The following is a 14528-nucleotide window of genomic DNA, read 5'->3' as shown; positions in this document are numbered from 1 at the left end:
TTGTTCACACATCGTTGTCAATATGGTGGAATTTTCTGCGATTATCATACAAGTAAAAGGTTTAGCTAGCTCTAAACCAGGTATAATCCACAATTTCACCATAAAAAATGCCAATACCAAATCAGGAATATTACAGTTGTCATCCATTAGCTGCAGTAAAATCCTACCTCAAACATCCACTGACTTGTTTCATTCTTGATAACGCGTCATGTACGCAAAGTAACCGACAAAACATAAGTATTTTTGACATATTGAAATCACCGTGTTCAATTATGGATGATCCACAACAACAAAACTGAAGCTTTTGTGATGATAGCCTTATTTTCAATACGCTTTCAATGAACCCTGATAAATTTTTGTAAAGGGAGTAAAATTTTGTTTCCGTAAAAAAAATAGAATAAAAAAGTATTATATGTTATTCAGGTCTCAGACAGGGTATATACTGTGACATTCCCGGCTTAGAGTTTATATCCCCTGAGCCGAAGGCGAAGGGGATATAAGCCCTAAGCCGGGAATGTCAGGGTATATACCCTTTCTGAGACCTGAATTACACATATATTACGGATTACCCCTGACTTAATGTTATTTTCCAGTGCAGGTATTTGTTGACAACACATATATATTGAAAAACCCAACCTGATATGTTCGGCATACGTGAAGGATTTTCTAATTTGCTGTGAACATAATTTTATCGTGTATGTAATAATTTATAATAACACTTTTGACATTAAATTTAAGTATTAAAAGTGTAAATTGCATGACAGTGTATCAAAAATGAATTATTGACTGAAGCACGTCATTATTTTCCCTCTGTGAGCCTCTGACAGTCTGATAGCTTTTGACTACGTCACATAGTAACCGGTGTTATGATGACGTTTTTGAGGTTCCAATTGGGGATTAAAACGTTGTATATACCCCGGCAGTTTCCTGAATATATACTGACATCTCTGTGTTGTTATCCAATCACAAACCTCGACACATTTGTAATCCGTAATATAATATAATGTCCGATCTGCTTTAAAATTAAGACAGATGTTACTTGTTCAGATATAAGTTAAGTTAAGCAGTTCATTACGAAACATAGGTTAATTGTTACGAAATTATCGAATTTATACAATTAGTGATATTCCAATTGTCTGTAACATTTGCCTGATTTTCAAAATTGTATGATGACTTTCCCATATTTTTCTTTTTTCTTTTTCTTACCTAGGATTAGTAGACTTATATACAATTTCCGTTCTATAAACTGGAAGGTAAACTATATTTTCTATACTCCGTGATATTTCAAGATAAACGTCTGGCTACAATAAAAAAAACATACATGGTTTGTTAGTTTTTTTTTTATAAACATCTATTGATTATATATTAGAATTGAAATATCCTTAAATTCTTCTGATCTTAACTTAACCTGGTTTACAAACAAGCAAATACTATATACTCATGTTATAAAAGAGACCATGAGGCGAAATATACCATAGAAAACGTCAAACTCAAGTCGAAAAAAATGACAACGCCATGCCTAAAAAAACTAAGACAAACGATGGTACACAAAGCACAACATAGAAAAATAATAACTGAGCAACACGAACCCAATCAAATCCTGGGGTGATACATGTAGCAGGTGCTCTAGGGATACTCAGTAATAAGTATAATGCGGAAGGTACGGGATTTTCATAATCGTTTTAAACCAATATTATCATATTTTTTGTATTACATACGTTTTGTTTTTACTTGAAATCGGAATCTGAGCGTTATCTTCTCTAAAGACAAATGTTTAACGTCAAATGGCAAATGTTTCATGCATATCAGGACAGTTTAAGGTAGCAATACACATTTAGAAGTTTAGTTTCGCATTATGGCCATTGTGATTTTTTTAAATATGAAATTTTTTGTACAATAAAATTGATTTTTAGATAATTGAAGAATAATATAGCCTTCTTAGTGGGTTTATATGAGCATTTAGATTGTTTTAGCATGTTTTATAGGCCATTTATCTGTTTGACAGTCCGTATTTCGTTCATAGGTCGATAAATTATTGTAGTGTTTCATGTGTTTATCAACAAAGATTTTGCGCTCGATCTTTTCAATTCAATTTCATGGAAAAACGAGCAGAAATGGATATGATTTTTTTTGGGACCACTTGATAGATATAAAGCTATGGTTTCAGGGAAGGTATCACTGTAATTGATTTAAATTTTCCTTTGGACCAAATTTTGGAGATTTTCGTGACATGTTCACCCCCCTTTTTTGCTATATTTTGTATCAAAGAAATGTAGATTGTTGCCATGGTTACACTCAAAAGGGATTATATTTCACCATTATGACCAGTAGATTCTCTTTCTATAAACATATACATGCATAACACAAATATATAGCCGTATTTGTTAGACAGGAGGGGAAAGAGGGTGTTTAAAAATTATGAGTGTCAATTTTAAGTTTTTTTTCCCTAACTGTGTATTCCTACCTAAAGTAGAATGTGATAATTACGAACAAGTCCGAAAATAAAGTTAGCCTCATATACATGTAGGTGTACCTTATTCATAGAAAATAGTCCTTTCTTATCCAGTTTATGTCCCTGAGCATGAATGCTAACTTTGTTTCTAGAGTCTTTCAATATTTCGGTTGTTATGTTGATCATCCCTCGAGGACGCGAGTCGCCTGAAAAAAATAAATGAAAACAAAATCATTTTCACACCCGATTAGCGGCTAAATATATATATAAAAAGAAGATGTGGTATGATTGTCAATGAGATAACTCTATTATTTCCTTTTCTTTCCCAATTATTCTCTATTCCTTTAATCCCATATACGCAGGTAAAAATCAATGAGTATGGATTTTTAGAGGACGACGTAAAAATACCGCTAACGTCATAGTTAAAACGTTAAGGAAACATTATTAACGTCACAAACAAGTCAATATACGTTAAGGTACTGTGCGAAGCCAACGTTCTAACGGTCAATACAATCATATTGACTCTGCAATTAAAACAAAATTATTGCAGTAGACGTATTTCAACATTACCTGCAGTTCTAAGGTTTTTACTCGTTGTGCAGACAGTTTTTGGATAGTTTAACAATTTGTCGAGGGTCACATCAGTAAAGCCAACGAAGTCGTGATGTTTGAGTTCTTGTGAACTGAAATGTCAAAATACTAGATAATTCAATTTAATATTACAAATATAGATAACTCTTAGAATGAAATTCAAAACAGTGTGGCTGTGGCCATTGATTGACACATTAAATTCATCCATTGACTGGGACAATTTAGGTGAACGTTTGTATGTAACGATCACTGCTCACTATGTACTTTTTAAAGACACTTGAACTAAGGGGTCACCAAAGGTTCTCAACACCTTAATAAAGTAATTCGAAAAATTAATCAGAAATAACACGATGTTTTGATTTATATCAATTATATAAATCAAAACATAAAGGTTATTCCTGATTAATTTTTCGAATTATTTTATAATTAAAGGCGTTAAGAAACCTTTGGTGACCCCACAGTTTAAATGTCTATCGTAGGTACGTCGTGAACAGTGGTCGTTACAGACAAACGTTCACGTAAATTGTCCCAGTCAATGGGTGAATTTAATGTGTCAATCAATGGCCACAGCCACACTGTTTTGAATTTCATTCTATCATAATGCAACTATATAACATTGAAAGTTTTATTTTTAAATGATGTAAAATGAGTTATACATGTATAAATCATGTGTATATTGTGTTCATCGCATTTCTTATATTGGCGACATTTTTAAATTGGTAAAGCTGGGGTCACACATAATCAATTTTTACTGCCGTACTTGACATGACCATTCCCGATTAAACGTTGTCAAAAGTCTGATGAAGATTCCCGATAAGTAGGAATCTGTTCCGAACGTATATATGACTGCGGCCAGACAATGATAGGACATTCCAGATCATGGAGAATAGTAATCCGACTTTTATTAATTTTCGTGTCTTATCGCTGTCTGATCTCAAACGAGAGCCAAAACTGGCACTGTGTGAAGCCACATTAATATCTGCATTAGAGACATTTAGAGAAATCAGTGGACAATAATACCTCAATTTTATTTATAATACATACCGACTGTCAATGTCATATAGAGAAAATTTCAAATGCTGTGTAACTGACGGTTCTAAATTGACGATGAAGGAACTAACAAACTAAAAAAAAAAAAACAATGCAAATTATTTGTACACCTTTCGTGAAATATTATCCAATACAAAACCTTCATTGTCGAAGTTAGTTATGCCTAAAAAGTCTATAAGCAAAACACTAAATCCATCCTTTATTAAAATGCACGAAAATGAAAAATAAGTATTCTCTAAATTTGTTATCTCTCCATCTAAAAACGGGTCTGTCAAAGTTTTATAAAATTCCAGGATTATTTAATTGACAAAATCATTAACGCCTAAAGCAGAACCTTTGACAGTAGACACTATCTCAAAGTTAACTGCATGTTTATGTCAATTTACTACAGTTGAATAATTAAAGCCAAACTAAATTAAATTTAATACATTCTAGATTTGTTAGGCTGTATGTCATAGTGGGAGGAGATAGTTAAAAAATTAAACTGAATTCGGATGGCAAGATCGGTTTCTATCTATTTCTTAAAATTCAAATATGCAAGGATCTACTTGAGCTATACGAGGTAACACAAACTCTATAATTATATTTGTCTCTTACTTACTCTAGGATTCAGTGTATTCCGTATTGCCTCTGTTCGTCCATATTCCTTCCACTGTCCAAATTGTTTTATGGACATAACACACATTGGATCAGTCTTAGTGAATTCATCCAGGTCAGCAAGATTGTTACAACTGATTAAAATTTCAATCTTAGATCCAGAAAGAGCTAATAATGCAGGGTCTATTTCCGATGTCATAGTAACTAAACATAGATAATTCCTCTATAAGTGTAATATATTTAATGCCATTTTTAAACTGTAGAATACAAACCACATTTCATCCGGGATCTTTCAAATCTTTTCCTGCAAAATATGTACATATATGTAACTGTATAGTCGTGGTACAATTATTTCATAAATGTATGACTGGATGTACTTAATTATTCACAATACCTGTATATTATGTATGTCTATAGTTTCAGGTATCATATCCATTTAAACTTTCATGGTTTATAAATACGTAATGGAGAAGTTTGCGATATTGTGCAAATAATTAAATTACTGGTATTACTACATCTTTTCGGTTTAAATCTCAAAATCAATAGCCTATAACCCTTTACTACCATATGCGCTTCCATACTTTACAATAGTAGAGTTATGAGATAAATTTTCTTGTGATATAACTACATACTTCAACTGTCGCGAATTGTCCATATATCAAATGGATATTTGTCGTGCTGCTGTTCGTACAAGGATTGTCAACTATAAGCACAAGACTAAAAGTACAGACTATTTTACTCCTAGCGAGTTCTTTTCAAAGTTCTATTGTAATGCGATTGCTCTCTGAACACGAACCGTTCAACGTTATCCCTAAGTGAGAGTTAGTCCAAATTTTCCTTCGTTCATTCTTTTTAGAACCTACCTAACTATATTATATTGACACTGTTCGGAGTATTCGCTATTGGAGTACTTAGTCTAGTTTGTCCATCAAATGTCGAATGCAATAGTAATATTAAGATGAAAATTAGTAAATCTATTTTTGATGACTTCAATATTAATCTTAATGTACGACTGAAACCACTCTGATTTGTAAATTACCGAACAATTATCATTAACGAATGATTTGTTAACAAGCAGACTTAAGTGTCTGTATGTTTGATGATTGCGTGGCATGGAAATTATCGTCTTGTTTGGGCACTACAGTTCCTATTGTCCGAAATTGATTTTATAATGTTCTACTGCACATCCTATTACCGACTATTTGTTCTACAAATGCAACACCGCGACAGGGGACATATACCAAAGTCCTCTGTACATGATTGCGAATTCCATTGTGTTGCAATGACGAATGGAACGGCACACAATCATTTGTGACTGTTTTAACTAAAATTGATCGTAAAATATAGCGAAACTATATGATTTTACGTGTTTTTTTTTTTATCGATTTCTATTTTTGTAATATTTGTACTTGTACACAATGAGAGCAACAGCAGTTTTCTTTTTAAATTGTAATCTGGAAATCCCTAGTATTGTATTCACCTGAGTGAAAGCAGCTAGCATGATGTGTATTAAACCACGTTGAATTTGAGTCAATTATGTTTGAGTCAAATCAAATACAGACAAACATATCCGTCAATCAGGACAATGACCAGACAGTTACACTGGTTATAAGTTGGACTAGTATATTCTTAAAAGAGGGTAGTATACCTAACCTACTATAATTACTAATGCCTCAGCTTACAAGCAAGCTAACCAAAGATATAACTTTAACCGACACAATCAAGGCATTTTTTGTCGTCTGAGTACTGTCTCGTAGACGCATACTCATATTCTTTAACACTTTATCAAAGGATACGCTATAAGAAATAGGGGACGGAGAGGAGTACCTAGTAAAGGGAACGAATATTATAAATTTAGTAATATGCAAAATAATTGAAAAATAGAATTAAAATAACATGCGTAAGTTACCTACAAAAATATAAAATTAAACAAGCTAACAAAATACATACCAATTCTAAATTAAAGGTATAAGGTCCGAGTATAAAAGTTGCAATATTTACCCTGTTAAATCTTTTATCACTTTCAAAATATTTTATGTCCAAATTGACCTTTTAACTTATTTGATCTGCTTTAAATGAAAGTGAAGAGTTAAGATTAATTGAAATTTCATTATAATGCTATAAAAATACAAACTGGGTTCATCATAATGCAATGAAAATACAAACTTGGTTTTTCACACTCAAAAGAATAAATCCCAGTTTGATAAATAAATGACTAACAATATTTGTGAATCCGCTTAATGATCAATGTTTATACTATTGTTATGGTATTGTTTAAAACTTTAAACAACACAATTTTTGTTTTGTCACGTTGATTTATCTAAGGCTTTGAATTTCAGGATTTTAAGATATTGTGCGTCTTGATTCAAAGAAATAATAAACTATAGCCTACGGGGCCAATCTATCATATTGAAAATATTTCTAATATTTTATACATACTTATGTGTTGTACACATTGTATGTAGATTAAATTCTGTCTATATAAACATCATATCCATACATTTTACGGATAATGTGTCTTTGAAGGAAAATAGTTTGACTCGGTATTTTTATCAAGCTCGCTTCGCTACGCAGAAGCGTTCTTAAATAATCACAAGCGCACTTTTTCTCTTATATAATTTTATTTGTTTTTTTTTATGTGCATGTTTATTTGCTATTTCTACTTTGTAATTTTCAGTGAGGTTTACCTTGAATGCAATAGTCCATAGAATATACATTTGCAAGGCCCATAACTCCGGGGGAAATAATTTATCAGCTATTATATTCGGAGCCGTCTTGAATATTGGTGATTATACCTATGATATGACTTTCATAAAATGAAACAAGAAATTTAATACGCTTGAGAGCGCTTACGATGCAATTTTCCTTCTACATGCATATTCATACTAAGCCCCACGTTTGATTTCAATTGGATAAAAACGTGGCAATCATTTTGTGTATGTTTGGCCCGGGAAAAGAAACTAACGCTAATCAGTACGGAAAGACACAGATGTATTAACAAAAAAAAATTAGGTAGGAATATAGCAACTACATATAAATTATACACAAAACAGATATGAAAGTTCCAGAACTAATGTTTTTTTTTTTCAGTAACCGAGAACAAGTCAAAAATCACATTTAACAGCCAATTGGATTTTGAAGAAAACAAGACCAGCTTTATACATTGTCTATCATTCTGTGCCTCCGGGGGATAGTGTTGCTATGTATCTGAATTGCATTATGCACGGTTAAGGATTCTTGTCTTTTAACTCTTGTTGATATATCGTATCTTATTTTATTAGTAAATTATTTTATATGATGACGGACTAATAATGTTTAAAAGTAGTCCAGTGGCAAATATTTCGTGGATATCAAAACAATACCATACAAATGTTGTTTTTTTTGTTTGTTAAGCGCTTATATTTTAGTAAGTTTAGTAAGATAGTGCGCTATGTAAATATTGTAAATAAATAATTTAAAAAATGTGATATGAATATAAACTTTACTTTAAAGTCTTTGTACTATGGATCGACACGCTAAGTCGAACTTTCAACATGCATGCTTATTCACATGGTAACGAACACAGGAGGATATGTCTCCCTTCCCTGACACATATTTATGATTCCTAGAATACCGGTCTTTACTTTAACCACGAGTCTAGAGGCTACACATCGTTTGAAAAATGTCATTTTAAGTTTGGCATAGTTGGTGTTGATCCCAAAATCGATTGGACTAGAGGCGAGCATGTTTCCACGAGACCACCTAGGCGGTTATGTTACTGTCATAAAAATCATATTAACATTTCTGGCAGGGATTTTATAAACTTATCTCTAATTTACATCAGTTACAAGAAACTCTCTTATATTTTTATAAATATATCATTTATCTTAATTTGATTTTTGGATAAATTACAAGATCCCAAACAGATTTTCTTTGATTGTTTTTGGTCCACGAGAAGATATTAGTATTCGCTTTGTAAATTTCAGATCATTATCAAAACATAATAAACTTTCAACAACTTATGTATATTTCAACTGTTATAATTGATTTAATCAGTTTCAAACTAAATTTATTTCTTTAATGAAAAACAAACACAACCAACAGTAGAAATAATACAACACGAATGTGTTTTCATTTAAATTGATTTGATTTCTATGAACCAAAAAAAAAAATGCTATAACTGTTTGGTTCGATTTTAAAACAAATTCAAGCCTTGTAAGGATCACGCTTAGGTAGATTGTAATTTAAAAAAGTACTATCCATGTAAAAGAACAAAACTTGAGTGCTATCTGACATACTCGATTGTAGGATTTAGGATACGACTTCATGCATTTTGTATAAAATAAATTAAAAAAAGGAATGATCGATGGTTCAATAGACAATTTTTATACCATACTCAGCATGTTCAATATTATAGAAACCCCACCTCGCATGTCTCGTGATAGCGTGTTCGCCTAAAGTGCGGGACGTCGTGTGTTCGAACCCCGGTCGAGTCCACCATATTCTTTAAATGATTAGTATTTCCTGCTTCTCCGGTAAGCTTGTAGTATGAAGGGCAACTTTAAAGTTCGGGTATTGAAATATTTGCCACTGACATTCAGCTAAAGATAAATAACCAATAATTATTATATAATTCAATTGTAGAAGTAAAGTGAAATACAACTTCACAAATTATTTTTGTCTTTTCACATTGAATGTGACGTTCCAGTTACAATTGGTCCAGAAGGAGTTACGGTAAGGGGTATATTTTGTGACGTCGCTACTCTCTATTAGTAACGGTTGCGGTGGTGACACGATGGCCTGATAGAATTATGGAACCCATTGAAGATGCAGTAGAAGAACTGATACCAAAATTTTATAGGCAAGTTACAATATTTCAACAGTTAGGTAATGCCACTGTTTCGTGTATGGAAAGTGTCAAAGTCATGCAAAAAGCTTTAAAAGGATTTAACGTTACAGTATTGGAACTATGTGGAACAGACTGGTCAAAATATGGTCATTTTAAAAACGTCCTGAAGGACAGTGTAGATTTATATTCATTGCTAGAGGAAGATATTGCCAAACTTGGCAACGGGTTCCAACAGTTCGGTGAACATTTTCATTTAGTTTTGGAGGCAAGGGAAGCAAGAAAAGAACTGAAAAAAGAATTAAGAAATGTCAGAGAACATGTCGAACAGGTTTATGAAAGTGACAGAGCCCCTATTTGGGAAAAAGAACAAGCATATCAAACGTTAAAACAAAAAGAGGAAGAAAGCATCGAATTAGATAATCTCGTAGTACAAAGGATTGAAAATCTACAGATAAACCAGAAGTTGTTCCTATACAACCACTATAGAAAGTTCCTGTCAGCTCATAGAATATTTTATCAAGAATGTTTAATAGTGCAAGATATAATTGATGACTGCCTAGAAGATTTTCTACCAAAGAAGAAAAAAGACACTACAGAATTGTCAACCCTTCGATATAAAAAAATCTGGAAATAATTAAAGATAATTGAAAAAAGGTATAAATGCAAAGCAAAAAATACAAAAGACACGTTGTTTATCTGAAGAAAAAAATCTTTGAAAATATAAAAATGAATGCATTTGTGCAGCAGTATATAACTTTATTGACACAATGATATATTAGCTAGGGACGACTTCAAAAGTTCAATGTAGGATAAAAAACTTAATTCATATATTTTTTTCACTGACCCCCCTACCCCCTCTTAACTTAATTTGGGAAAAATTGATACCAATAAGGATATATATAAAACAAAACTTGCTTCAATTTTGACCCCCTCCCGCCCCACCCCAAACTATTTGAATTAAGTTTTTTTTTATCCTTCATTAATTTTTTTATGTCGTCCCTTTTCAGAAACATGTATTCAATGTTTATTAAATAACTATTTCATATATCTCATATGGCTATTTCATTGTGTCAAATACTAGTAGATAAATTTATTTTAATATTATTTGATAACTTAACCATATTAACCAGTTTAAAAAATTCTTAGTATAAATGTCAAATCAGTATTACTGAAAGTTATAGATGTAATCATAATTGTTGGAGATTTGTATTATTATGTAAACAAGTAAATACAATAAATATTCTTGAGTAGAAGACACCATTTAGATCTTACTTTATCACGAATAATAAAATCATTCAGGACTATTTACAGTACCGATCTGATTAATTTATCCAAAATAACCATAAACGAGACTATCACGTTATCTACAGATTCAGGTTTTATAAAACCCATCTTCGCTGCACAAGGATTATGGTCCAGGTGGAGAGTGGACCGTGGCCCTTGGCTAGCGAAGATTTATAAAACTTTGCCTTAATTTTCATGGAATAGACGTTTCAAAAATTACTTCATTGGAAACTAATATTTAAAAACAAAGCAGATTACATTCCACGACAGCACCGGCCCATTGGCCAATATATAAAATGTTGGTGTACAGTTATGAAATGATACTGCACAAATACACATGTATATATAAGAGACGATGATCTATTGTATATACAAAAGATTTAAGTGGACACATTTTATTTTCAATGCTAAAGTTATGACCGAGGATGCGACCATTCTATACGATTATATTTCTTTGAATAAAAGCATGACAGAAACAGAAATCAACTCAACAACACAAAAAGAATTAAAGCCAGCAATTTGTTTACATACAGTCATGTACTATACTATATCTTGTCTTGTCGTGTCTACTTTATATCTTTTATGACAGGCAAGTGAAAAATAAAATGCATTTCCCGTTTTATATTACTTCGTGTTCATTACAGTTAAATTATGAATACATTTAAGTTAAACATAGATCTCCAAGCGACTGCAAATACCATAACAAACAACATACGTGTGTACATGAAGTGTCATAAAAGTTTAACAATTATAGTATCTGAGCCTATTAGGCTCCGTGTTGAAGGCGTACATGTACTTTGACCTATAATGGTTTACTTTTTACTAATTGTGACTTGGACGGAGAGTTGTCTCACTGGTACTCGTACCACATTTTTTGTTGCGGGTTTTGAGATAATATAACCCCGTGAAATTACGGCATTAAGTCCGTGAACTTCGGCACGGGTCACATTAAAGTGTGTTGGTCTATAATCGTCACTATAGCTGCTTTAAACGCAAGACCGTATAAAATATATACAATGTACAAATTTATTCACAAGTTTACAGTTTGAAAGCCCCAGCAACAGTTTACAAAACATAAATTAATTCAAAGATAAGGGTATTAAAACATTATAAAAGGTTCTTATAAAATATAAATATAATTGTCCAATGATATGTAATAATAATAGGATTATTGTCCCCCGGCTAAACTTTATAAAATAGAGATAATTGCTGTTGTAATTCGAGTGTTAGATACATGTATTATCTCGCACATTTGACAGCCATCGGATTAAGTTGTAAAATAGTAACTCTATAATCTCTATGGATATTTGAAATAAGAAACATTATATTTAAGAATAAAACAACAAATATTCAACTTAAAACTAAAATGGGAAATATTCAATTTAAAACGAGAGTTCATATAAATATTCAATTTAAAACGAGAGTTCATATAAATAGCAAATCAAAACGAGATTAAATATAAATATTTAATTCAAAACGAGAGTTCATGTAAAGCACTTTGCGAATTATTGTAAAAGTTCTTAAAGTCACTTTTCTTCCGGTTATAATAACAACAACCTCTCTGAAATGTTTCAAATTGACATAACATTTGACAGATGTAAACCAGAAAAGTCCTTTTACAAAAAAATACACAAAAGTATCTTCCTTAAAACACAAAATAATTTAAAATGTGTTATAAAATGTGTTCCTCATTAAACTTTTGAAATACAAAGAAAGTACCTTGAAGAAAAGTTTCTAATAAAAAAAAAAAAAAAACTAAATCAGACATATCGAGAAATCATACCGGTAGGTAAATATTCTGTACATTAAATATCTTACCTTATATCATATTGTTAGATTCTTTATTCATATCGCACTGTTGGGAAAAGTTACTATTTATATTTGCAAACAACTCCGTTGAGGTATTAATCTCGTTTAAATCCTTTTTATGTAAATATAATTCATCCGTAGTACATAGTTATCGAACTAAAAACATGCACTGAGGGGACTTTATATATAGGTAATACACATATTGTGTAGATTTTTAAAAATCAATATTTGATCAAAATATTATCATTGAGTATTTAAAGTATAAAGAAAGGTTAAAGATCAAATACAGGTTCCATTTGGATAAGCTGAATTAAAACTTTTTGGGATTATCTTGACATGAAATTGATTGGTTAGCTGACCGATCTAGTATCTCATAAAGTTTGACAGTTCTAATTAGCTTCAAAACAGGCCGAAGATAAAAAAAAAAGGGGGGGGACTAAGAGCGTATTCTGAACGTACTAAAAGCGTTAATATAAGTTGTTTTTCTGGCTTCGCACTTTTGGTGATTGGAAACATTGCTCTCGGACTTTCCTAGTTTCTAGATTTGGTATGATATCAATTCCAGATTGTAATAGTGTTCCATCTTAATGTGTCATCATTTTTCTTTTTTTCATTTTGTATTTTAAACAAAAATTCCAAGAATAACTATTAAAGATACTTTTATCTTTCTCTTAGTGAGTTATAAAAATATTCTACTGGCTTTAAGGATAGATTAACTGTATACCACCATCTTGAAATGTAAAAAAGTCTAGTCATTAATTTTGCTTCAAAAGCCTGCAAATATTTTAAAACAGATTGGCAATTACGTGATGGAATGAAGAAAAATAACTGAATTATCGAATTTTTCAAACTGAGTTATCAAATACGAAATTTTTGTGTGTGTATGAATCAAATTGTCTACTTTGCCTCTTAAGGGGAGATAATTCAAACGGGTTGATATAGAAATTTTCAATATTTTACTTGTAGCAAGTAACAAGGTCGGTCACACATTTGTTTTCTCTTTTTTTTTCTTCTTAAATCGTATTTCAAGTTCAACTTGTATTTTTTTTTATCCTATAGAATTCTTTTTATTCACGAACCCATTACAGAAGTTCGGCTCGTTTGGGAAGTCAGTTCAAAATCTACGTCATATAGGCCGTATTCTAGATGCTAAACAAGGCTTCTGGTGTTATTTCAAATGATGTTAGAAACGTCACGCGTACCTATTGAAACACCCACATATTAACTCCACTGAACATGTTGTGTAATTTTTTAGTTGTAAAACCTCACAAAACATAAAAAAAATAAAAACGTTTTATATTACATCTATCACGAATGCATTAAGATCGAGAGTGAATATAAATTTGAATCGTTCACCTTAGTGAGCTGACTACATTTGCAACCAGAAGTGACGTATCTTTTATTTAGGCCATGCTAGAACGAAAGTACCGACGCACTATTCACTCGGATAACCCAAAGGTCTGACGGTTTGGAGATAACTGTGTTGTGTTTTAAGATTTGCCTACGTTTTGATGTCATCTTTATTTCGAACACTATCGGCATTTATTGGTTTAGGCTTATTCGAAACTATAAATTCAGACAATAGTTATATATAGACCACTGCCAGAACAGTTAGTCATTGTGAACTTTTTTTTGTAGGTCCTAACATTTAAAAACATTTTCTTCAAAGATCCGTTTATTTTTAGACGAATTTGTGTAGTATTTTATCTATCAAGCTGATAACCCCCTTATTCAGTCAAATGGGTTGGCCTGGCTGATTATCTCCCTAATCAATATAATGGTACAATCCACCTGGCACATCAGCTGTTGGAAGTACATTGTGAAGATGGTGTAACATACGTCTATTAAAGGCCCTTACATGAAAAAGGTTCATCATTTTGGTATAGCCAGTCAAGGTCGTTAAAAACTTCCATTTGT

At 31.7% G+C, this 14528-nt stretch overlaps 1 protein-coding gene across 2 annotated transcripts in view; it reads right to left on the bottom strand.

Moving 5' to 3' along the window:
- LOC143047825 (copine-3-like) overlaps positions 1-12786 on the bottom strand; it is a 29260-nt gene extending 16474 nt beyond the window's left edge. The window contains exons 1-6 of one of the 2 annotated variants that reach the window (XM_076221104.1): positions 12621-12786; positions 4695-4994; positions 4088-4167; positions 3023-3135; positions 2534-2658; positions 1207-1301 (exon numbers count right to left, since the gene is read on the bottom strand). In XM_076221104.1, coding sequence (XP_076077219.1) covers positions 1207-1301; positions 2534-2658; positions 3023-3135; positions 4088-4167; positions 4695-4889 — 608 coding nt within the window. In that variant the 5' untranslated portion in view covers positions 4890-4994; positions 12621-12786. Of the gene's footprint in view, positions 1-1206; positions 1302-2533; positions 2659-3022; positions 3136-4087; positions 4168-4694; positions 4995-6640; positions 6759-12620 lie in introns of those variants that run through there. The other variant, XM_076221105.1, reaches the window with a different exon arrangement.
- Positions 12787-14528: the final 1742 nt, after the last annotated feature.

Source organism: Mytilus galloprovincialis, chromosome 10 (assembly GCF_965363235.1).
Source record: "Mytilus galloprovincialis chromosome 10, xbMytGall1.hap1.1, whole genome shotgun sequence".
NCBI classification, from domain to species: Eukaryota; Metazoa; Mollusca; class Bivalvia; order Mytilida; family Mytilidae; genus Mytilus; species Mytilus galloprovincialis.
Note: the sequence above shows the minus strand (reverse complement) of the source record. Positions and strands in the feature narration are given on the sequence as shown.